The sequence below is a fragment of the Peromyscus californicus genome, unplaced genomic scaffold (genome assembly GCF_007827085.1).
Source record: "Peromyscus californicus insignis strain IS unplaced genomic scaffold, ASM782708v3 Scaffold_18__1_contigs__length_77618521, whole genome shotgun sequence".
NCBI lineage: Eukaryota > Metazoa > Chordata > Mammalia > Rodentia > Cricetidae > Peromyscus > Peromyscus californicus.
Window position 1 is genome coordinate 62,559,890 of NW_026294480.1, and position 25,793 is coordinate 62,585,682.

Sequence of the window (25,793 nt, forward strand, 5' to 3'; positions counted from 1 at the left end):
ACATTATTATCTACCCGTAATGCATCTGTCACTCTTCACTGTCCTTCTCATTTGGTCTTTAGAGTGGTAATCCAGGGACCGAGGAGGTGGTTCTGTGGGTGAAATGCTTACTGTGGGAGCGGGAGGACCTGAGCTCACATCTCCAGCACCTGAGTAATAAAACCAGAGGTGACAGTGTGTCCGGAAGCCAGGGTTCTTCAGTGACATGGGAGGTGGAGGCAGAGGAATTCCACAGAAGGTCACTGGCCAGCCAGCATAAAACAAGGGGAAAAGCAAGTACCAAGTCTGTCCTCTACCTCCACACACACACTGTGGCGTGCACCCACAGGAAGGAATGGCAGTATATAAATGATTCTGAACGGCGTCTAGGAAATGTTCCACCTCGCATACGTGGAACACTCACGTACATTTACCTTTCATGTGGTTCTCAGGTATTATGTTGTAGAATGACATTCTACAGCTCTATAATTGTTTAGCCATTAAAGCATTCTTAGCTGATTTCCATATCAATGGATTCTGTGCCTTGCTATAAAGGAAACAACTTCTAAAGATACAATAAACTGGTGTTTACTCTCTTAGAAAATAGCTCTACCAGTGACTTTCAAAGCCACAGGGAAGCTTCTCGACATTACCAGCGTCAATGCCTGCTAGATTGTGTGCGTATCTGTATCTTCCTTTGGTTGATTTAGCCTTTAACAGTCCTCCAACAACCAGGTCTAGAGGCTCATAACATGCGTAGGTTCAAACCTCTTTTTTCTTTTTGGATAGGCATGGTGGCAACACCTCGAATCCCAGCACTTTGGAGGCTGAGACAGGAGGATTAGAAATTCGAGGCCACCCATGCAGATGCAGTCAAGGGCCAGTCTCATAAAAAATAAAGTGTGGTAAAGGGGAGATTGAGTATGGGCTTTGTATGTGTGTGACCCCGGGTTCAACTCCCAATATGGAAGAGAATGAGGGTGGAGCCATTAATTTATTTTAAAAATTAGATATATTTATTTAATGGAGTGGGGTATGCGTGTGTCATGGTATGCATGTGGAGGTCAGAAGAACTGCTCTCCCATATGGGACTCAGGTCATCAGATTTGGCAGTAAATGCTTTTTGTTCACCAAGCCTGATCACTGGCTCTGTTTTATCTTTTATGGTTTGGTATCTTATTGACCATGGGCTCTTACCTTCATGAAAGCAGGGTAATGCCTGTCTGTCTGTCTGTTGCTGTATTTCTAGTACTTAGCACAGTTTCCCTAGCAAATACTACATTTTTGATGAGTTTGCAAAAGAATGCTTTGGTTACTAATCAGTTTAACGCTTTTCATTGTCTGAGGGATCTAGGACTACATGACACACCTCTTAAAACACAGCCCCTTGAGTTTTGACTTCCACCTTCCTCAGAGCCTAGACGCATCCCTAGCATTCTCCCAGCTCCAACGTGCAAACTCCAGACTATTTTATTTGCTTACAAAGCCAATTTCTCATTGATGGGGAGGTCATTCCCAGCCCACCTGTCCCATTTTCTAGCCTCCACACTGCCACCATCTCAGTGAATCCCCATACTCACCAGGCTTAATATCTCTACACCCTGCCTCTGGCAGAAATTTCAAGGCTTTCCCGAATTTCACATCAACACTTTAGTCTCAGTTCTGTGTCTATACAGTCTCATGGCCTTCATTTCTACTCTGCAGCAGCAATCCACTTGGACTGACCTCAAGGGTTTTGTGCCTACCTCAAATGAACTGACGTGCCTCTGACTTTATGTGTCTGTCTTCTCCACTTGCCTCTTAACCTCTGAGCCTACAGTTCTCTCATTCTTACTTCCACTGACCTCCGCAGACCGTTTCAGTGGTCTCCTTCTATCCTTTGACTCTTCTCTCAGATGCGTCTTTACCATCCAGTTCAGACCCATGAGTCTCTCTTCTGTCACTCTCCTACCAATGACCTCCACACACCCCACCTTCTCAATGCTTCTCCCACTCCAGGACCTACATTCTGGATTTATCCATTCACCTGCTCTTTATTCTCTTTCACTCAACCCCACAAGGAGTTGTATTGGTTAAAAAAAAAAAAAGTCACAAAAAGCACAGGAATTGGAATCTCTGTAAATGTGGGGATCCAGTCTTAGCATGTTCTTTTTAAGCCTCTGCCCTCACCTTTAGAAAATGGCTCTGTTTCTTTTTTATAGATATTTTCTCTATAGGCTATCAGAAAGGGACTTTGCTCAAGCACTCCTTCCTTCTGCAGTACAAAATGTCTGCTTCCACTCCCATCTCTGTCTTTCTGCTTTGTCTTCCTTGAAGTTCATGTGAATTTGCATTTGCAACTCACCTTCTGTCTCTCCAGGGCTTGTCGTCTAAATTATTTCCTTTCTTTTTGGTTCTTGTGCTTGGCCTAGAACTGGATCCAGTCATACCCACTTAAGGTGTGAAATGCCAAAATGCCCTCTCTGGCTCTCACTGTACGCTATCTGCCTTTTTATTGCCTTCCCTGTCTTCACAGGCGAGCTTCAAGTCTCTGTAATACTTCCTAACTGGTGTGCTTTCGCATGTGAATGCGTGAATTTTTTAGAAGCAGGGTCTCATGTATCCCAGGATGCACTTCAACCCATTGTGGAGCTAGCGATTGCTAGGATTATAGGGATGTGCCACACCATAGCTTATTCATGGAGTGCTGAGATTGAGCCCAAGACTTCATGCATGCTATGGAAGCACTCTATATCCCTAACACCCAAACTTTCCTTCATTTTTAAAAGATCTAGCCACTTAACTACTTAACTACTCGTGTGAAATGGACTCAGATCACCATCTTAACACTCAAAGTGCTTTTGCTATGGTTACTATTTTTGTTGTTGTTGTTTGAATTTCCAAAGCCAATGGTCACTTTTCAGTATTTTTTTCTCCCTGATTCTTTTATTGCTTTATATATATATATATAACTGACTGCTCTTTGGAAACTCTATTCTTGGGTTATAATAATAATCTTTCTTTGGCCTCTCCTAATCTTCTTAGAAACCTGGTGAGATTTCTTGCCTGCTTTTTATTTATTAGTGTTCCTTAGGATTCCATCCAGGATCTTTTTTCTCTGACCAGATATACTTTCCCTTAAATAGTGTCTTCTGTGACCATGGCTGCAGCCATCTATATATCAATGACACTCAAATATAGTCTCGACTTGTTCTGAGGGGGTTAGGATTTAAAGTCAGCATGAAAGGCAAAAATAGAACAAGTTAAAATTATCCCTTGAAATCTTTAACATTCCCTGCAAGGCACCGTACGCCATCTTGGATATATACACCATCAATCAAGGAGTCCTGCACAGCCCGTCTTCCTCTGCTATTGGAACAGAAGGCTGTTGCTTTAGAGAACGCCAGATGAAGTTGTTGGCTTGCACGTGGGGACCATGTTACAAGAAAAATATGTTATTGGGCTTTTCGTCTTGCCAAATGCATAGCATATAGTTAATATAAGTAAGCATAAGAGATAACACCAGTCCACTGTACATATTTTTAGCCTGACTTCTTTCATGGGCTCTAAACGCCAAACTGCCTATTGAATATCTTCTTTTGGATATTCCAGTCCAAATTGTTTTAATTATATTTTTTGAAAGCTGAAGAAATGAGATAACCCACAATCTACTTAGCAAAAGCACTTACTGTAATGATATAGCAATGTGACAAGGTTACAGCCCACATTCGTAGTCTTTTCAGATCATACTGACTGATGTCCTTGTTCCAGGGAGATGTCCTCTAACACGCTGCAGCTGACCACATCCCAGTCTGCCGGGCTGGATCCAAGGATGCTTTAAATTGGTAGACTTTTTAGGCCAAGCCTCACATCTGCCAGTAACCTCAGGCTAAATAGCTTTGTTGAGACAAGTGCAATTCATAAATATCTTGGAAGGCACTGCAGTTCTTTATTGGTCTTTTCAATACTGAATTCTGTCCACTGACTGTTACATCATTCTGTAGAGCATTTGCCCTAGGATACCCTGAGCAGTTGGCCAAGTTAAACCCCAGCATTTCCTCAGTGACCGGACTGAATCTCTGACTCTGACAAGCTGGGAGTGTGCTCTGTGTATTGAGCAAACACGAGAGACAAGTTTATATGGCAACGCACTTTGCCTTCTCTTTATCACATACACCAAACAGTGTAAATAATTAAAGGCTCCATGGAAGAGAACAGTCAAGCATTCCATAAAAAAGCAACCCTCCTCGGCTGTGGACAGCTTTTCTCCACTTTCAGCCCTCTCACAGCTTGTGTAAGCTGGACAACTTTCACGGTGTCCTCTTTCTTCTCTGTCGTCATTTATTATGCCTACATGGTTAGACTATCTGTTTCTTCACTTGCTGAAGTCTACATCAAACTGGAGTATTCTCTATGGCCAATTCCTGGTTGCAGAAAGTAAGGTACCTTGCATTTGGAATGTCTCATTGTTAAATCCCACTGGCTATTACATACTTTTTTTTTTTTTTTTTTGGTTTTAAGAGACAGGGTTTCTCTGTGTAGCTTTGCACCTTTCCTGGGACTCATTTGGTAGCCCAGGCTGGCCTCGAACTCACAGAGATCCTCCTGCCTCTACCTCCCGAGTGCTGGGATTAAAGGCGTGCGCCACCACCGCCCGGCCCCATACTTTTTTTTTTAAAAATTTGGGTCCGGGGTTGTTATTGAAACATGGTCTTTTTGTGTAGTCCTGGTTGGTCAGATATTCATACCACACATTAGCCTGGCCTCAAACTTATCATAATCTTCTGGCCTCAGCCTCCCATGTGTTGGGATTACTGGTGTGAGTCACCATATCTATCTGGACCGTTAGTTACAGGACTGCATTGCAGTCTTTTATCCTGTAAAGTGGACCTCTATCTTTGAACTGTTCTTCCCTTTACAAAACAATGAAACACAATTTACAGTCAGATAAAATCGCCTTTATGTTGAAGAGCTATTCAATAAGACTAAAATGATAGGTAGGTGGTTCTTCTGTTACCGTCATATTCACTGTGGTCTTTGCGGTGTAATAGATAAACTTCTTTTCCAAAATAAAAATTAAACAAGATCAAAATTATTTGTGCCCACGTACAGTCGGAATCAGTTGTAATCTTTAAAAACCTATAGACAGCACGCTTCATTTTATAATAAAAAGTATCATATAGATGATAGTACATCGTGTCTCCTTAAGTCAAAGAGTAAAAATGTAGCAGAAGGAAGGTGGTCCGCCATCTTCTTATCTACAGGCAGCCAGTGTTCATCTCAAGTTCAAGGCCTGTCTGGGCTACAAGGTGAGTCACTGTGGGAAGAGAAAGAAAGAGAAGGGAGGTGAGGTAAGGGGGAAGGGGATGGAAGGGAAAGGGAGGGCAGGGGGTAATGGAGGGGAGGGTACGGAAGAGAAAGGAAGGAAAATAGAAAAGGGAGAAGAAACACAACCACATTAATGATTGTGTTACTCCATCACCTGTGTTCATAAATTTGGAAATGTGTACTTTTTAGTCTCCATAACCCTGCAAAAATGAAATGATCTCAGTGCTAGCTGGTTTTTACATCAACTTGACACAAGTTAAGAGTAATTTGAGAGGAGAAAACCTTGATTGAGAAGATGCCTCCACAAGATCTGGCTGTAGGCAAGTCTGTAGGCATTTTCTTAATTAGAGATGGACGGAGGAGGGTCCTGCCCTTTGTGGGTGGGGCCACCTCTGGGTTGCTTGTCTGGGTTCTTTAAGAAAGCAGGCTGAGCAAGCCATGTCGACTAAGACAGGAAGCAGCAACCTTCTCTGGCCTCGGCATTCGCTCCTGCCTCCAGGTTCCTGCCCTGCTTGAGTTCCTGTCCTGACTTCTTCAGGGATGGACTATGTTGTAGAAGTGTCAGCCAAATAAGCCCTTTCACAAAATTTGCTTTTGGTCATGGTGTTTTGTCACAGCAATAATAAACCTAGCTAAGACAATCACTACTTCCATTTTACAGAAATACACATCCCAAGGTTCAGATATGGCGACTGCCCCAAATTAACATCAAATATATGACGGGAGTGAAGCTTGCTCCACAACGTCCTGACTCCAGGCTGTTGATCTTATGAAATGAGGCACATGCAGGGGCAAGTGCCTTATCATTGTTATTTATCTTGAGATGGCTCAAAGGGAAGCTTTGCCTCACTGCAACACTTGATTTGCTCCAAATTAAATCTACACAAAGGATTCTGGGGCTGCAGGCTGAACTTCTCTTAAAGCACGTCACTACAGCACACCAGTATCAATACATAATTTAATCCTGTAACCGCAATTAATTCCCACGTGGGGAAATATCTCGTACAAATATTAAAGAAAATAGATAATGATTGAACAAGAGCAACTAGTCCTTCTGAATGTAACAGTATGCCCTGGGACGTACAAACTGATCCTGTCTCATGCACTCATGGCCTTTTCTTCTCCTGGGTGGTAAATGCAAACTCCTGCAGGGAAGACATCTTACAGTGACTAACTAGGGATTCTAACCAGGGCCCTGAGAGCACAGGCCAATTGAACCTACACTTTGCAGAGTTTATGAGAGAGGAGAAATCAGTGAGATTTGGATCAGCCAAATCAGCCAGCCTGGGTTACAGTATGAGACATTTCCCAACTCCCTCCCCCAACCCCAAAGTAAACGAGGACTCTCTTCCAACCAATTCCAGATTGAAAAACATAAAAATAAAAAAGCACTCTGATATTACCAGACCATTACTAGAATGAACCTTTCAAAACATTGAGTTCCTCTGGCAAATTTGAAAGCTAATTTATAGTTCTAAAATATCCCCAAACACTTGAAAGAGAAAAATGTCCCTCAAAATAAAACCTAGACAATATTCACTAAATACTCTGATAAACTGTTCAAATTGGAAGTTTCTCATATATGATATCCTAGTTCAAACCAGACCCTCGAAAATGAGATCCTTGACCCAAATATAGTGGCCCAACCTGATAATGTCAGCTTTTGGAGACTGAGGCAGGAGGATTGATGACGTTTTTTGGCCATAGTGGCCTGGCTACTTAGTGAGTTGTAAGTCAGCCTGGGCCAAAAAAATCCAACAATAAAAGGTACTAACAACAACCCAAAGAATAAGTAAGAGCCTTAAAACCACGAACTCCAGTCCCACGGTGTGGCAGTTTGAATGCAGTTGGGGTGGGAGGTGGGGTTGCCCACAAGCCCATAGAGAATGGCACGGCTGGGGGTGTGGCTTTGTTGGAGTAGGCGTGGCCTGGTTGGAGGACGTGTGTCTCTGTGGATGCAGGCTTTGGGAGGGCGGTCTCATAGACGCTCAAGCCACGCCCAGCATCTCAGATCACTTCCTGTTGCCCGGGGATAAAGACGTAGCTCCTTCTCCAGCGCCATGCCTGCTTTGCTGCTGTGTCCTGCCTTGATGATAATGGACTGAACCTCAGAACTGTAAGACACCCAAGTAAACGTTGTCCTGTAGAAGAGTTGCCGAGGTCACAGTGTCTCTTCACAGCTATAGAAACCCTGAGACACATGGCTGGTTCTGTTGGTTACAGCAGAGAGCCCAGAACTTGCGCTTCCAGACTAGACTAGATTCACACTTGCAGCGACACTTGTTGATTTCTGAGTGCTGTGATTATTAGGTGTGTGCTGCCACACCTGGTTTGCGGTATCATTTTCTTAATTAAAGACTTGGTTTCTTTGTAGAAAAAAAAAGGCTTACAGAAAATCGAATAGTTAGCACGGAATTTCCACGTACCACAGACAGAATTTCACCAAAATGGATGAACCGATCTTGATATATTATTATTAACAGAAGTCCATAATTTACATTTGGGTTTATTCTTTGGGTTGTCTAGTTAGTTAGAACAAGTGCCCTTAGGATCTTTTTTTTTTTATTTTTTTATTTTCTTTTTTTTTTTTTTTGGTTTTTCGAGACAGGGTTTCTCTGTGTAGCTTTGCGCCTTTCCTAGAACTCACTTGGTAGCCCAGGCTGGCCTCGAACTCACAGAGATCCGCCTGGCTCTGCCTCCCGAGTGCTGGGATTAAAGGCGTGCGCCACCACCGCCCGGCGCCCTTAGGATCTTTATCATGCTGTGTGCAAACACACAAACAAGCTAGAATCATTCTTCACCATTAATGGTACAAGGGGTTACAAAGAAGTGGGTGACCTTACATCCTGCTTCTTTGTTTTTGGTAGGGGAATCATGACATTTAAAATTGGCTCTGGTGTAGAAGCCAGGCTTGAGTTAACATTGTATAATGCATGGGAGGTATTCTAAAATTGTGACTATAATGGCATGGTAAATTAGCTACTCTGATTTCGCCTGGGAAAGCTTCTGGTAACTTTTTAATTTTATTTTTAGAATGGGTCTGTGTAACCTTGGCTGATCCAGAACTTGCTGTGTAGCCCAGGTTGGCCTTGAACTCCTCCTGCCCGACCCATTACTTCACTGGATGCTGGGATTATAAGCATGAGCCACCATGCCTTACAAGTAACTTCTTATATGTCAAAACAAAGGAACACATCAAATAGAAGCAGGTTAACGTATTCCGGGCCTTTAATCTTAACACTCAGAGGTGGATGTAGTAGTATCTGCAGTTTCAGGCTAGCCTGGATCCTGTCTAAAAAAAAAAAAAATCAAATGAATAATTTAAATTGGGGGCTACCAATTAATAATTGCTCAAAAATGTTAGTTTAAGTTCACTTTTACAATACCGTTTTCAAAAAGAATTTAAAAACTATTTTGCGCCAGGCGGTGGTGGTGAATTCCTTTAATCCTAGCACTCTGGAGGCAGAGGCAGGTAGACCTCTAAGTTTGAGGGCAACGTGGTCTACAGAGCAAGTTCCAGGACAGCCAGGACTACACAGAGAAACCTTGTCTTAAAAAAAACCAAACCAAAGCAACAACAACAACAAAAACCTCCAACAACAACAAAACCCTATTTTGCATGGCAAAATTTAACTGCTTTCTGACAAGCAAAATAGTGGTGTAATCATCAATCAAAAACGGAGTTCTAGCTTCCTTCCAAATTCTAAGCCTCCTTCTAGTTAGCTCTTTCCCTCATCTCTTGCCACTGGCCACCGCTGATCTGTGTTCTGTCCATTTAAAACAAAGAACAAACAAAAGGCACACGCGCGCGCGCGCGCGCGCGCACACACACACACACACACACACACACACACACACACACACACACACACACACACACACACACACCACCAGCTTATTCCGAAACAACAAGGACTCTAGGGAAATTGCAAAAACATTACCTAGGGTCCTAGGGATTTATTAGCTACTTAACATGATAATCTTAAACAACTGCTCAAGAGCAAAACCTCCATCTTGAGAAACTGACGGTGCTTTCATTTTGCCTGTTTACTTTCTTTTCTAAGAAATGTTTTCTTTTTTAAAGGAGCAGACGCGCTTCTGAGATATCCTATGGGTCCTGTGACGTATATGACTTATAACCTCTTGGAGCCACCCCCTCCCCCATTCCTGCCCTTGCCCGTTTCATTTTGGGTTGGCATTTTCTGCTTTTTGTGTCATAATTGGTATGGTTTTCAGCGCTCGAATTCCTAACTTCTTCCTCAGTCTTGTTTTAAATTGGGTGACAGCAACCAGGGTGGCCTGGCTCTCCAAGCTCCCTTGCTGGGACTCCACTTCCTCACCGGCCCCCCCCCCCCCCGTTTATGGTGAGGATATTAGATAGCGCGTTGGAGAGAGTGTGCAGGCCCCCTGGCTCGGGGTCGCCCCTGCCAGGCTGACATCACCCAGTGGATTAGGTTTTGGAACGGGATGCGGGCGCACAGGTTGCAGGAAGGTCTCGTTTGGACGTCCCCCGGGCGCCCGGCGTCCCCACGGCGCATGCTCACAGCGGCGCGGGCGGGGCTCCTCCTCCCGCCCCGCCCCTCCGCCGTCCCGGCCCCGCCCCTCCGCCGTCCCGGCCCCGCCCCGCCCCTCTGCGTGCCGCCGACTGCAGGTCTGGGCGAGCGGGAGAGCGGGGTGAGTACTCGTAGCCACGGCGCCTGCTCCTCTGGTCCCCGCAGCCCTCGCCCGCCTCCCGGGACCGGAGAAGGGCGGCGGAGCGGCCAGCCCGGCACAAAAGGCCCGGGAGGCGGGCGCGGGCCGCCAGGCGACCTTTCACCTTGTGCTTGGAGTGTGCTCACGTGACCTGGAAACAAAGGAAGTGAAGTGACTGGCAGGCCCACCTGAAGGGCTTTCAGATTTGCAGCCAACACGCCCCCCAGTCTACAAAACCGGGAAGGGGTGGGGGGATCAGAGATACAGGAATAATTAACTGATTTGTAGAAGACATACTTTCAGTTGCAGTGATAATTATGAATTATGAATTATGAAATTTTGGTAGTAAAACCCGGGGTGGCCACATGTTCTTTCACAATCAAAAATGGAGTCCTAATTTCTGCAGTTACATGCTTCTGACAAGATGTAAATAGTTTCCAAACCTAAGAAAAAACAAACAAGCAAACCAGCCCCTATTGTGGGTTTGTTTTTTGAGACAGGGTCTGCAACACACTGTGTCGCCCAGGCTGGCCTCGAACTCTAAGCAGTCGTGCCTCAGTCTCCCAAGTGCTGGTGGGCACTCCTAGGCCTGGATTGCTTGGTCTGGGCTCCAGGTGGCCTCCTGCGCTCAGCCTGCCTTCCAAGGAGCTGAGAGTGCAGGCACCATCACAGGTTAGAAGGGCTTTTCTTCAGTGTTCAGACTCATTTCCTCTTGTTATGAGTGTACTTTGTCAGTCGGCTTGCGCTTTCCAAATTCAATCATTCTTTGCCGAAAGCTTACTTTGAGTCATTATAATCTGATAGTGGCCACCACTGTGGTGGCAAAGTGTACATTTACGATTGTTAGGGTTAGAGAACAGAGACCCTGTGCAGTGCTCAAATCCACTTTAGGGTCCCAGGTATTACTACTCCTCGTTGCTTCCAAACCTGCAGATATTGACAGGGGAAAATGACACAAAATGAAAACCTTAGCCGAAAAATAAACTCGAGTAACGAGGGAGTTAAAGTCTCCCAGAGCAGAGTTTTGAAAAACGTCATACCCAAGCTTGCTGGCCCAGCACTGTCATCCTAGCATGTCATAGCTGGAGGCAGAGCCGTCTCCAGTTTGAATCCAGCCTGCACTACACACAGCCAGAGCCTGTCTCAATGAGCAAAAACAAACAGAAAATTGTTATTTGTATTTTAATGGAAGGAACCAGTGGAAATAGTTCTCAGCTTGATTCATTTGAATATGGAGTATTACAAGATTAGGATAATGTTAAAGGTCTTGCTGTCGTGGTGGGATATGTAAGACAATGCTTTAAAAAAATCCTATCTTCCCTTTCTCAGATTTCTAGACTACGCTAGCCTGGTGCTGCCTATGCAGCTGGGGCTGACCTTGAGCTGATCTTCCCGTCTCCTTCCCAAGTACTGGCTTGCATCAGTCACACTGCCCAGTTTTATATGGTGCTGGGAATGGAATGCAGGTCTTTGTGCAGGCTAGGCAATCATTCTGCCAACTGTGCCACCCCACCCTACACCTTTTTTTTTTATTTTATTTTTATTTTTTTTTATTTTAGACAGGATCTTACAGAGTCCAGTCTAGTGTGGACCTTAGATTCCTCTTGCCTCAGCCTCTAGAGTGCTGAGGTTATAGGCATCCACTCCTGTGCCCAGAACAAGGTATATCTTGATAGCACTTCCTAGTGTTTGGTAAACTTTTGAGAAACATAAGCGTCCCTTTGGGAAAACAGTAAAGCTCACATAAGTAGGTAGTGAATATTAATATCTTTGAAGCTTCAAGATGTGTTTGGAGCTCAGAGGTTATGTTTGAATCACAAGTATAATCAACATCAAAAAGAAAGCTATGGAGATTATTTGGTAATGGGACATTGGAAACGAATGTCTTTAGGGGCCAAACAGGCTGTAAAGTGCTTAGAAGATAGGGCAGCTCAAAATATGCTCCATCTGAGGGCGATCTTCTGCCCAAACGGAGGCCCCTCTCCTATGCTTGGTACATCAAATGCTCATTGGTCTATCAGGGCCAAGGAGAATAATTACCAATAGTTTGCCTTTGAAGTTAGGGGTATTTCATATCATTGTATATTATCTTTCCAAGAAGGTCTTTTCATCCACCCCTTTGTGCTCTGGGACCTTACAACGGTTTGCTGTTGCCCGCGGTTTTAAATAGAGTCTTTTGAGTTTGAAGGCTCTTTGTAAACTGCCTGCTTCCTGTTCCCCAGATTTTCCTGTAGTCCTCAACCTACTATCTAGTCAGGCTGTTTACTTGTCCACTCTGTGTCCTTTCAACCCATTCCTAGGGTCATTATCTGCCTCTCCCCGCCACCTCTTAGTCAATGCTACCAGTTTGTTTCCATTCATAATTCCAGGAGAAGCTGAAAAGTCTCATTTCCTCTAGACCGTGGTTGTAATGCTCAGATGCTTTTGGTTGAGTTACTACCTTTAACAGTTATAACAAGCTACTTATCTTGTATCTCAATTTCCTTATCTATAGAGAAAAATCATACTAACATACCTCCCAGAGATGCTATGAGGATTTTAGTTACGCAGTTCCTGATGCATAGCAAAGACTTGACGGTACTATTTTCAATTATTACATCAACCTATACTAATTCCTTAAATAACATCGTACAATTTATCATTGATTTTATTGTATGGAATTAATGTTCTTTTCAGCTTGAAAATTTTCATATAAAGTTGATTGCTGACTGTTGAAAGCAAAGCCATAATTTATACTTCTTTTTAAAAGTCTCAAATCTCTCAGGATGATACTTGAGGGCTCAGTATGTATCTTTTTTGCTTCCTGTCTTGTTATCTGGTTTCTTTTCTATTAGCCATTTTATCTGTGTTGCTTATAATTTGAAATTCAAATCCTATCTGTCCCAAAAGTATTTCAGGTGACTTATAACCCATAAATGATATAATAACAAAGATAAATCATAGTCATGAAGATATGAAGCTCAAATAGAATATGTTTCCTTTAAGGAAATACAGAATGGAGGAAAGTGAGGTGCTTCCTGTTTCCTCCTGAGACTTCCTGTTGTGGAGGTCAGCGAAAATACCAGCTCCAATCAGTGGTTCCTCCCTCCAGTGTTGTTTCCTGTTTAAACTTTGATTGGTGGTATGTATTGTGAGATGGCAGGGAGAACTGGCCTGCTCGGGAGCTGCAAGACTGAGCTGCCCTCCTCCTCCTGATGCTTCCCACGCTAGTGATTGGTCTGCCCCACCCAGGCTGCCGTGTGTCGTGAAATCCAGGCTTTAGCCACCACCCCTACCAAATGATCTACTTTTGGTCTCAATTTTCTGGCATGATTGCTTCTCAGTCATTTCTGCGGTAATAATTAGAAATATTTATTTGGGGTTGTACGGAATCATGTACATTTTTTGGTCAGGACATAGGATTTCATATGAAATCTACACTTGCTAGCCTGCTCTCTCAACTAGAGGACCTCTGCCAGGGGACCTGCAAGGTGTGTGAGTAACCAGTTTACAGGAATTCAAGTCAAGTTGTAAACGATGATGTTTAGCTCTCATAGCTAGAATTGTCTGCCTGTCCCTCCCTCATCCTTTCTTACCCCCGCTCCTTCGTTAGTACACAGTCTTATGTTGTACAGACCAGTCTTAAGCTCACAGGCTCAAGTGATACTTCTGCTTCAGTTTAAGTGTCTGATACCCTACCCACAATCTTGTGTCCCATGCCTGGTGTAGTAATTTGAATATAATTGCCTCCATAATCTCAGGGAATAACCATTAGGAGGTGTGGTCTTGTTAGAGGAAGTGTGTCACTGTGGAGGCGGGCTTTGAGGTCTCATATATGCTCAAGCGCCCAGTGTGACAGTCCACTTCCTATTGCCTTCTGATCAAGATGTAGCCAGCACCTTGCCTGCATGCCGCCATGCTCCCATCATGATGGTAATGGACTGAACTTCTGAAACTGTAAGCGAGCCACTCCAAGTAAATATTCTCCTTATTGGAGTTGCTGTGGTCATGGTGTCTCTTTACTGCAACAGAAACCATAACAAAGACACCTGGTTTGATAAAAGGACATAATCTATGTTTACAGTTATAATACTGTGGAATTCTTTTTTAGGGTGGTTTTTAAATTTTCACGTTAGCATATAACATGATTGATAGTGTTGTGATATTTTCATACATGTATGTCATTGTATTGTGTTCTTACTCATCTGTCTCCTCCACTGCCCTTCCTTAACTCCCTGCTGTCCTTGCATTGGGTCCCTTTCTGCCCCAAATAGTCTTCTGTGTGCTTTAATGTCACATCAGTCCCATTACCTTTATCCCGACATTGCTTGTTCACCTGTCATGGTCAGTAGTGTCGGATTTTTCCATAGATGAAGTTGCTTCCTTTCATTAGTGAAGAATGATCTTTAATATTTAAGTATATGCATAGCGTGTTCTATTATATATGTGTATATATATATATATATATATTTATTTATTTATAAGTAACCTTAAGTCTGGGGAAACGTGTGTGTGTGTGTTTATATATATAAACATAAAATCATATATATATATATATACATAAAATCATGATTCAATATACACTAACTTATTGATTGATTCATCAAAAGAAATATCTTTTGCAAGAAAAAAATTACACACACGTAGATTTAGTTCCATACATCAGATTAAAGTTCACATAAAAATACATAGTGAGCAAACAGTTTTTAGTTAAGTGAGCTCATCTGAACAGTGGTCATCTGTGGAATTCCTACTCACTGGAGCTGCACAGCAGGAGGTGTGGGTGGTTTCTCCACTCTCCATGGAGGCCTGACCCCGAGATTGGAAAGGTAGGAAAAAATGGTTCTCTTCAATCTTTGAATTCTGCTGAAGTGATTGTGAAAAAGTTTGTATTGAATTAAAGAAAGCGAAACAAAACAAAAAAGAAAGAAAACAACAACAACAACAACAACATCCAACCTGTTCAGCCAGATCAAGAGTCAGGCCAAGCAGATGTATCAGTCATTATACACTAAGACACAAGGGGCTGTGACTCTTTTCCAATTTTTACATATAATTAGGAATGAAAGGCGTATTGTTTAAGATAAGGGGAGAATTGAGATTTTCCTGCCTCAGAAGAAGCTTTCCAAGTGTTAGGATTAAAGGCATGGGCCACAGCTTGTAGCTAAAATTCATCTTTTTACTGAACATTCACAATTGTTCTGTTCTTATCCCTAAAGTCTAATTTTTTTTTTAAATTGTTTTTTTGAGACAGGTTCCCATGTAGACCAGACTGGTCTCCAACTTGCTATATTGCTGAGGGAGGATAGCCTTGAACTATTGACCTCCCAAATGCTGGGGTTACAGGTATGTGTCTCCACACCCAGCTAGTCTGGCTGGGCATGGTGCCTCACATCTGTAATCTCAGCATTGGAGAGGCCGAAGTAGGGGGATTCCCCCAAGCTTAAGGTTAGCCTGGTCTTTGTTGTAGTCCAGGCCTGAATGGGCTACAGTCTAAGGTTCTCTCCGGACCCATCAAAATAAGGCAACTTGTCTATGAACACACAGTTTACATGCGCTAGGTTTTTAAGGCAAATGGGATTGTTGTTGCTGTTACTGGCCAATGAGCCGCATTTGTAATTATTTCATTTTGGCCACACTTCCAGCCATTCCGTAGAGGAAGTTCTGAGACTGTGATTTCTGCTAGTCAGGGAACATGGCAGAGGAAGAGGGAGAATCCAGTCTTGAAAGTGTGAGTAAAAGTACTGATTGTAATGTTTTTATTTATTTATTTTTTTTATTTTTTTATTTTTTTTGGTTTTTCGAGACAGGGTTTCTCTGTGTAGCTTTGCGCCTTTCCTGGAACTCGCTTTGGAGACCAGGCTGGCCTCGAACTCACAGAGATCCGCCTGGCTCTGCCTCCCGAGTGCTGGGATTAAAGGCGTGCGCCACCACCGCCCGGCCATGTTTTTATTTTTTTAATGAGTTGAGATATTCTTACTTGAGCAAAGAAACAGTTACTCACTGTATTTCATTCTGGTACATCTGGAGGATCTGAGTGGAGATTAATACCCTTTTAATATGGTATACTTTCCAATTTGATAATCAAGAAACAGTTACTCACGGTATTTCATTCTGGTACATCTGGAGGATCTGAGTGGAGATTAATACCCTTTTGATATGGTATACTTTCCGATTTGATAATCAAGAAACAGTTACTCACGGTGTTTCATTCTGGTACATCTGGAGGATCTGAGTGGAGATTAATACCCTTTTAATATGGTATACTTTCCAATTTGATAATCAAGCTGTGTTTGCATTGCAGTATATGACATCCTTCAGCAAAGCTCACTTCTTAGATCATTTAAAAGTATACAGCCCAATATTAATTAATGTTTTGATGTTCAGTCATCTTGCTAGTAGCATAGTGATGTTAATTAGATAAAGTATAACTATTGAATGAAATTTTATGTTTCAGCTAGCATTTTTAATAGTTCAGTAAATCTCAAGTACCTGGAGGGCTTAGGAGATGGAGTGTTCTTCCATTTTGTTATTAAGAGTTGGAATTTTAATAATCAGAAATATATATTGTGTTTTTTTATGTGTTTTCTGTTTTTTAAATTGATTTTTATTTATTTATTATTTTGAGACTATGTCTCACTATGTAGCCCTGGCTGACCTTTAACTCACTGTATAGACTATGCTGACCTCAAACTGACAGAGATAAGCTTGCCTCTGTCTCCTGAGTGCTGGAATTAAAGATGTACACCACCAGGCATAAATTATATTATATTATTTATATTATAAATTAAATTCTGTTTGTGCTGATTTGTTATCTCTGGAGTATGTCAGGATCATACAGTTGGAAACCCCATCTTTAGGACAGACAGCCCTATTTCAGTCCTCTAGTCTAGTTCTACATTCTTTCTCTAAGTGATGACATAGACTCTTGCCGTCTGTACGATGCTGATGCAGGATCGTTATCTCCAGCTGAGAGTTCTTCCATTCTGAGATGGACTCTTCTCAGAATGCCTGCTAGACCTGTCATTTGTGGATCTACAAACACTTCTGTCAAACCCATGCTAAACTGAACCTACCTCTCTCCTAACCCTGTCTTCATCCAGGGATCTCTGTTGAAATACGCTGCCACCTAAAGGCAGAGGGCTTGGAATCATGCTCAGACCTTTCCTTTCCTGCATTTGAACCCTCCCTCCTGTCCGTTCCACCCCAAGTCTTCACTCTGCACAGCATCTCCGAATCTCTTGGATTACCAAGAGCCCTTTACCTGATTCATCCAGTCATGACAAAACCACTGTCTGCACAGACAACAAAAGTACAAATCCTGTCAGAGGTTCACTCCTGCTCCCCTCCCTTCTGCCATAGGCACCAGGTCTCACTTCCTTCCCACACCTCCACACTGCAGTCCCAGGAGTTCTTGAGATGGGCATGGTGGTCCACACCTGCTAGCCCAGCATTCAGGACATCCAGGAAAGAGGATCACAGGGCTGAGGCCAGGTTGGACTCTTTAGTAAGTACCAAGCTAGCCAGGGCTACATATCAATACCATGCCTTAAAAAACGAACCAAAACAAACATACAAACAAAACTCCCCAAACTAAACCCCTCCTTTGCATTTCCTTCCCGCCCCTCCCCTGTTGCTTGGTCAACTCTGACTCTTCCTTTAGGTGCTTTCTTCATTAGGGTCGCACTGAATTTTAGCACCATTGAGTATGTGTAGTCTGGGAATGCCACAGTCATCCCTGACACAACAGAGTCCTTGTAGCTGATGGTGACTTCTGCATGAACACACACACACACACACACACACACACACACACACACACACACACACACACACTTTGTCTTCCTCAGCCAGTTTCTGCGTCCTCGCCTTCTGAACTTTGCATTGATCTTAGGAGCACACGTTCATGGTAAAGACAATTCCTAAATCGAACCCCAGCCCTTTCTGCACTTTACCACATTCTGCATTCTCAAGGAAAGGTATTTTGAGGTCAAAAGAGTTCATGACCAACCATGAACTGTTTCTGCCACTGTGCACAGTGGAGCGCCAGGCTGGTTTGGGGAGCCGACGCAGTGTGAAACAAGTTTGCATATATAACTCTTTCGTGATAGGAACATCTTCACAGATCAGTGCATCCACTAAGGAGTTTTAAAACAAAGCTGACATTTAAAACAATCCTGAAGTCCTTGAGTGGAAGGCCGTTTTTTTCTTCACCCCACAAACTTTTTGTTGGTGACCCCACTTCCCTGACACCCATTTTAGGTCCTTGCCTCTTCAATATTAGATGAAAACCCCTGTTCTGTGAAGATCGTGTGATTCAGTTTCTAAGCCATAGCACCTACTATCCCTGTCCAGTGGTGGTAGATGCCTGTGATACCGTCTTGAGAGGGAATCCAAACATCTCAGTGTTTGGAACTTCCTGAGTGCCATTCATATTTGCATGCAGTCCACTGTGTATACTGATCCCTGTTCACACAGAGACATCAGATACTATAGTCTACAATATGCTGGGAATACTGCATCTTCACACTGAGACCATCAGAACCTACAGTCTCTAATCTTCAGAGTATACTGATCCCTGTTCACACTGAGACATCAGATGTGAGCCTCATATTCCCAGTTTTTCCCCCTTTCACTGCCATTCTTAAACCTTTTTGCTATCTTACCTTCTTTTAAAAAAAGTTTCTTTTTCTCTCATATATTATATCCTGACTGCAGTTTGCTCTCCCTCCTCTCCTCCCAGTACCTTCTGCCCACCTCCCTTCTTCCCCAGATCCATTTCTCCTCTGTTTCCCTTCAGAAAAGGGCAGGCCTCCTGGGGATGTCAACCAAACATGGCATATCAAGTTGCAGTAAGACTAGGTACCTCCCCTCATATTAAGGCTGGACAAGGCAACCCAGTGGGAGGAATAGGGTCCCAAAAGCAGGCAAAAGTGTCAGAGGTAGCCCTACTCCCACTGTTAGAAATCCCACAAGAAGACCAAGCTACACAGCCATAACATATATGCTAAGGACCTAGGTCAGACCCATGCAGACTTCCTGGTTGTTGGTTCAGTCTCCGTGAGTCCCTGTGAGCCCAGGTTAGTTGATTCTGTGGGGTTTCTTGTTGTATCCTTGACCCCTGTGGCTCTTACAATCTGTCTTCCCCTCTTTCTCAAGATTCTTCCTGCTCAGCCTAATAATTTGGCTGTGGGTCTGCGTCTATTCCCATCAGTTGCTGGATGGAGCCTCTCTGATGACAATTATGCTAGGTTCTGGTCTATGAGTGTAGAAGAGTATCGTTAAGAATCATTTCATTGTTGGGTTTTTGTTGTTGTTGTTTGTTTTTTGCTTTTGTTTTTGTTTTTTTTCTGGTCGTGTTTGGTTCTATTCTGGGTCTCTGGGCTATCTAGCCTCTGGTTCCTGGCCCTCTGACAGTGTCAGATCTGGCTTCCCTCTTGGCATGGGTTTCAAGCTGGACCAGTTGGCCACTGTGGGTTGGCCACTCCCACAATTTCTGTGCCACCTTTACCCCAGCACATCTTGCAGGCAGGACAAATTGTAGGTCTAAGGTTTGAGGCTTGGTTGGTGTCCCAAATCCCTCCACTGGAAGCCTTGCTTGGTTACAGAAGGTGGCTGGTTTAGGCTCTGTAGCCCCCATTACTAGGAGTCTGAGCTAGGGTCACTCTTGTAGACTCCTGGAAGTTTCCATTGTACTAGGTTTCTACCTTGCCCCTCAAATCCACCCCCACCCCCGTTCCAGTCTGTAGGGTCCAGAGGAAATGCTGAAGGAAGACCCCAGTCTCAAATAGTATGTAAGAGCAAAGAACATTTATTAATATTCCAGCATTCATGCAGGGTTGTTCACCTGCACAAAATGGCGATGACCCTGAGCGTTCAGGCTCCCTTTAAGCACAGCTAGGGGAATTTCAGGAACAATTAGGTCATCTCTAATATGGTTGGTTAAACAAGCAGCAGTTATATTAGTACGTTTTTAACTGGCTGAGGTTTTATCTTTGGACATATTTGGGTAAGTTTCAAGGTGTTACAGGAACTGCCCAGGAGACATTGTGGGGCTGACCCAGGCCCTGGTCATGCCCTCTCCCTCCTTCCTGAATGTCATTTGTTGATAAATGGCCCTTTGTTGGGAGAGACACCTGTTTGCCCCTGAGAGAACTGAAGCCTAAATTCAGTTGTGAGAATGGGAGAGTTTAACCCCTTCAAGTCGTCTCCCCCATTACTCTCTCCCTCCACCCCCACCCCTAAACATGATCCCTTCTGTTCCCATCCCCACCTGCCCCCAGCCCCTCAGCAAAATCTATTCTGTTTCCCTTCCAGGGAGATCCATGCATTTCCCCTCCTTGAGCCCTCCCTGTTACTTAGCTTCACTGGGTCTGTGGATTGTAGCATAGTTATCCTTTATTTTACAGCTAATAAGCACTTGTGAGTACATACCATGTTTGTGTTTCTGGGTCTGGGTTATCTCACTCAGATGATGTTTTCCAGTTCTGTCCATTTGCCTGTAAATTTCATGATGTCATTGTTTTTAACAGCTGAGTAATACTCCATTGTGTAAATTACCACATTTTTTTTTTATCCATTCTTCAGTTGAGGGACATCTAGGTTGTTTCTAATTTCTGGCTATTAGAAATAAAGCTGCTATGAACATTGTTGAGCAAGTGTCTTTGTGGTAGGATGGAACGTCCTTTGGATATATGCCTAGGAGTGGTATAGCTGGGTCTTGAGGTAGCTCAATTTCAATTTTCTGAGAAACTGCCATATTGATTTGCAAAGCAACTGTACAAGTTTACATACACTTCCACCAGCAATGGAGGAGTATTCTCCTTGCTCCATATCCTCTCCAGCATGAGCTGTTACTTGTTGTAGAATATTTTAAGGTGTGTTACATTTGTTTATTCTCTGGAACATTTGTTTAATGATGCAGAGATATGTTGTATTCCTTTATGTTTCATTTGTTTCAACTCTGTGAAGCTGTGATTCTTTGCCTGTGTAAAACACCTGATGGTCTAATAAAGAACTGAATGGTCAATAGTGAGGCAGAAGAAAGGATAGGTGGGGCTGGCAGGCAGAGAAATATATAGAAGGAGAAATCTGGGAGGAAGAGAAGAAGAAGCAAGAAAAGGAGGAGAGGAGGATTCCAAGGGCCAGCCACCCAGCTACACAGCAAGCCACGAAGTAAGAAGTAAAGAAAAAATATACAGAAGTAGAGATAGGTAAAAGCCCAGAGGCAAAAGGTAGACAGGATAATTTTTTAAAAAGCTGTCAAGAAACAAGCCAAGTTAAAGGCCAAGCATTTATAATTAAGGATAAGCCCCAAAAAAGAGCAACAACCAACAACATTTTGGTGTTCCAAGGTGGGGCTAGAGTAAAAGAAAATCCAACAACAGTCACCTGTGTTTTTGATCTTAGCTGTTCTGACAGGTATAAGATGGAATGAATGTTGAACATTTCTTTAAGTGTTTCTTGGCTATTTGAGTTTCCTCTGTTGAAAATTCTCTGTTTAGATCTGTACCCCATTTTTTAAAAATTGGATTATTTGGTTTGTTGAATTCTTTATATATTTTGATATATATATTTCCTGAATTCTTTATATATTTTGGATATTAGCCCTCTGTTAGATGTGGAGGTGGTAAAAATCTTTTCCCATTTTGTAGGCTGTTGTTTATCCAAATAATGGTATCCTTTGCCTTATAGAAGCTTTTCAGTTTCGTGATCATTTATTAATTGTAGGTCTTAGTTCTTGTGCTTTGGTGATCTGTTCAGGAACTTGTCTCCTGTGCCATTGTGTTCAAGACTATTCCCTACTTTCTCTTCTATTAGGTTCAGTGCATCTGGTTTTGTGTTGAGGTCTTTGATCCACTTGGACTTGACTTCTATGCAGGTTGATACATATGGATCTATTTCCATTCTCTTACATGTGGACATCCAGTTAGACCAGCACCATTTGTTGAAGATGTGTATTTTCTTTTTTCCATTGTCTATTTCTGGCTTCTTCATCAAAAAATCAGGTGTCCATGGGTGTGTGGATTTACATCTGGGTCTTTGATTAAATTCTGTTGATTGGGTCTTTGATTAAATTCTGTTGATTGACCTATCTGTTTTTATGATAATACCATGTGGTTTCTATTACTATAGCTCTGTAGTACAGCTTGAAATCAGGGATAGTAATACCTCCAGAAATTCTTTTGTTGTACAGGATTGTTTGAGCTATCCTGGGTTTCTGTTTTTTTTTGTTTTTCCATATGAAGTTGAGTACTTTTCTTTCAAGGTCCATAGAGAACTGTGTTGGAATTTTGATGGGAATTGCATTGCATTTGTAGATTGCTTTTGGTAGGATGGTCATTTTATGATGTTAATCCTACCAATTCATGAGCATGGGAGATCTTTCCATCTGCTCTTTTCTTCAATTTCTTTCTTCAAAAACTTGAAGGTTTTATCATACAGGTCTTTTTCACTTGCTTGGTTAGAGTTACCAGAAGACATTTCATATTATTTGTGGCTATTGTGAAGGGTGTTGTTCCCCTGATTTCTTTTTCAGCCTGTTTGTCTTATGTATGTGTACACACACACACACACACACACACACACACACACGTATGTGTATACACACACACACACACACACACACATATATATATATATATATATATGAGCTACTGATTTTTTTTTGTAGTTAATCTTGTATCCAGCCAATTTGCTGAAGGTGTTTATCAGCTGTAGGAGTTCCCTGGTAGAATTTTTGGGGTCACTTATGTATACTTGCCATATCATCTGCAAATAGCAATACTTTGACTTCTTCCTTTCCAATATTTTATTGGTTTGTTTAATTAAACTCCATACTTATGATACAAGAATATGGTTTGTGAACATACATTCATCTCTCAGGAGCAGAGTGCTTTATGGTCATCATGCTGCAGAACCAGTGGGCCACAGCCGGCTGCAGGTGGTGTCAGTCACTCACACGGTGGTGAATTGAGGCTTGCTAAGGCACTTTCTACTGAAATGAGTGGGTTTTTTTGTTTATCTCCCTTTCTTAGAACGTGAGCTCTTACAAGGCAAAGTGTCTGCTTTTTTCATATCTAACTTTTCTCTATGCATAGTGCCTACTTAATATGCATCCAACTTTTATTATTGGGTGAATAGACACATTCTTATATAGGTTATGCTGAATTTGGACAGTCTGCCTAGTGGGTTGGCAATCAGCTTGTATAGACAGGTCGTGGCCCCGAGTCCCTTTTTATTTGCGTTTGTGAACAGATTCCTTTTGATTTGTCATCGAAGGAATGGAGATGACACACCTTTGGGTTGTGAGGGGCTCAAATGGAGATGCGAAGTGTCTTTTGTAGCAGTTGATATAATAAGCGACAGTCTTGATGCCCATAGCTAATGACAATGAGCGTTTGTTGTATCTAGCTTCTTTCATTGAGAGGTCTCAACTACATGATCTGGCCTTTTTCTTATGTGCTAAAATATTTTCTGTAAACAATGTTTTATGTTTTGAACAGCTTTCTTCAACAAATATATGAGTATTTCTTGGTATTTCACATTTGTGAGTTTGATCTAGTAGTAATTAATTAACTTTATACCTTGGAAAGCAATTTCAAGCTTTGCAACAATATTTGCTGGAGAGTTGACCGTTCTACTAAAGCGTGAAGGGCAGTTGGCCCCCATGCGTCGCTGTAACAGTCAGTGTAAGAGCTGAGGCAGGAAGCAGACATATTCTCAGGAGCATGTTTGAAAGCATTATCTCAGAATCAGATAAAATTAACAGTGAGGATTTATACTACGTTCAGTATCACCCTTGTCCTTATAAAGACAAACAAACACCCTAGAATATGTGGTTGAATGATCCGTTAATTTGTAGGGTGTATGCTTAGCATGTTTGAGGCCCTGGGTTCAATGCCCAGCAATTCAAAAAAGAAAACCCGACAAGATTCCCTCTTGAACAACTAAAAATCCAACAAAGAAGGCTCCATAGATAAATACTCTGTTTTAAGTATAGGCTTTTAGGTTTTCGTGTCGTGTACAACACAAAGGAAGACAGGGTGGGCATATGGGAAGTGAAAACTCTCATGACCGACCCCGAGGATGGTTTCCGTTGTCCTACCCAACTTTGTTTCTTCATTTTTATTGCAGTTCTCATTTAACATGGAAGATGAGTTCTTTGGAGAAAAAAGCTTCCAACACTATTGTGCAGAATTCATCAGACACTCACAACAGATAGGCGATGGTTGGGAATGGAGAACAGCCAAGGTGAGCAGAAAAAGCATTTCTTCGTTTCTGTGTTTTGACTGTGTATCCCAGGCTGCCTGCACACTCCCGGCAGTCCTCCCAGTCTTGTCTCCCAGGTGACGGGTCACAGGCATTTGTCACCACACCTGGCTACAACAGGGATTCCTATTTCTGTTTTCAGGGGAGGGCTGTTTATTCTGTTATATAAAAACCTCAGTAATCGATAGGAAGTTATAAAAGTGGGGTTGATTTAGCAAAAGGCATAAAATTAAAAGCATTCTTTAAAGCAGATGTTCATTTTATTATTCCAGCTATATATACTCATAATTATTTGGCTAATGAAGTGTTATCTATAAAGTCCTTAGATGACCTTCATGAATTTATAGATAAGGACCCTTACAATATTAATTATTGCTATGTAAACAGATGTTTCTCTGGTGCTTCAAACCACTTGTTTACATTATAAATGTTTGTTCTCTCTTGGTTTTGAGATAGGGCCTGTCCTTGAACTTCATATGTTGCCAGGGATGACACTGAACACCCTCTCTCCTGCCTCTGCCTCCCAAGTACTGGGCTTACAGGCTTGCTCCACCACAGCCAGCTGTACTATAGTTTTCTCAGGATACTATTTTTTGTCTAGAGAGTAATGGTAATTCTGAAATCAAGTAAAGGCCAGTGGTCACAAAATCTGAAGTATTAAGAATTGTGCATTTGGGAATTTCTTATTGCATAAAAATATTACAGAATGTTTTTCCTTTTGCTTCTGTCCCAAAATAATGTAAAAGCTTTATATACTCTTTTAATTTCCATACATACAGTGTGTGACGCTCTCTGCTAAAAAGCTATTTGAGTATTGCCTGCAATCTTTTTAGAGACCTTTCTCCCTGCCTGACATTTCAGTTGATTCATGAGAGGCTCAGGCTCTTGCTTATCTGCATCATGGTTCAGCTTCCAGTGTGCATCTGAAAAACCTGAACATTTTAGGCCAGATTCCCATGATTTAGAACTGAGCAGGGAGATACAGGTCCTGACTAGGCCCAAAATGTCACTGGAAAGAAGCCATGGGTTCTCTGGGGTCATTTACCTGAACCAAGCTCTCACTGGTTCTCAGATCTTCTCTCTCCCTGGTGATTCAACTGTCTCTAACTCAGAGACAGGGTCTCACTTGGTGATACAGCCTGGTTTCCACTCACACAGCCTTGAATTCACAACAGTCCTGCCTGGTTGCCCTGAACTGGGAATTACAGGCATGAATCACAGCAATGATCAGAAACCTTTAAACCCCAGGGGCCCTTGCTGGCTCCCTGTACAGGATAGTTGACTTTATTTGTGCCTTGTATTAATTTTGTTCTTGGATATTTTATAGTTTTGTTTACTATTATGTTTGAATTTTCATTCATGCTATCTTTTCTATGAGTTATATTGAGGAATCACTCGTTTTTGCATGTTAATCCTATAACCAATAACTTTACTGCATTCTTGTTGCATTCTTCCTGACATTCCTCTATTGTCTTCCTGACATTCCTCTATGGTTGATTGGAACATGGCAAGTAATCACAGCTCTTTGTCTTTAGCTTGAGTTCAGTGTGAATGAGTCTGAGCCC

General features: G+C 42.4%; 1 protein-coding gene across 8 annotated transcripts in view; it reads left to right on the forward strand.

The window, feature by feature from the left end:
• Positions 1–9,889: 9,889 nt before the first annotated feature.
• Atg10 (autophagy related 10) overlaps positions 9,890–25,793 on the forward strand; it is a 317,126-nt gene continuing 301,222 nt past the window's right edge. For 5 of the 8 annotated variants that reach the window (XR_008219607.1, XR_008219608.1, XM_052743619.1 and 2 more), the window contains exons 1-2: positions 15,669–15,688; positions 24,094–24,210. Coding sequence is in view for 6 of the 8 variants with exons in the window: in XM_052743619.1 (XP_052599579.1) it covers positions 24,106–24,210 (105 nt within the window). In the remaining 2 variants the exon portion in view is untranslated. Of the gene's footprint in view, positions 9,961–15,668; positions 15,689–24,093; positions 24,211–25,793 lie in introns of those variants that run through there. The other 3 variants (XM_052743616.1, XM_052743620.1, XM_052743617.1) reach the window with 3 other exon arrangements.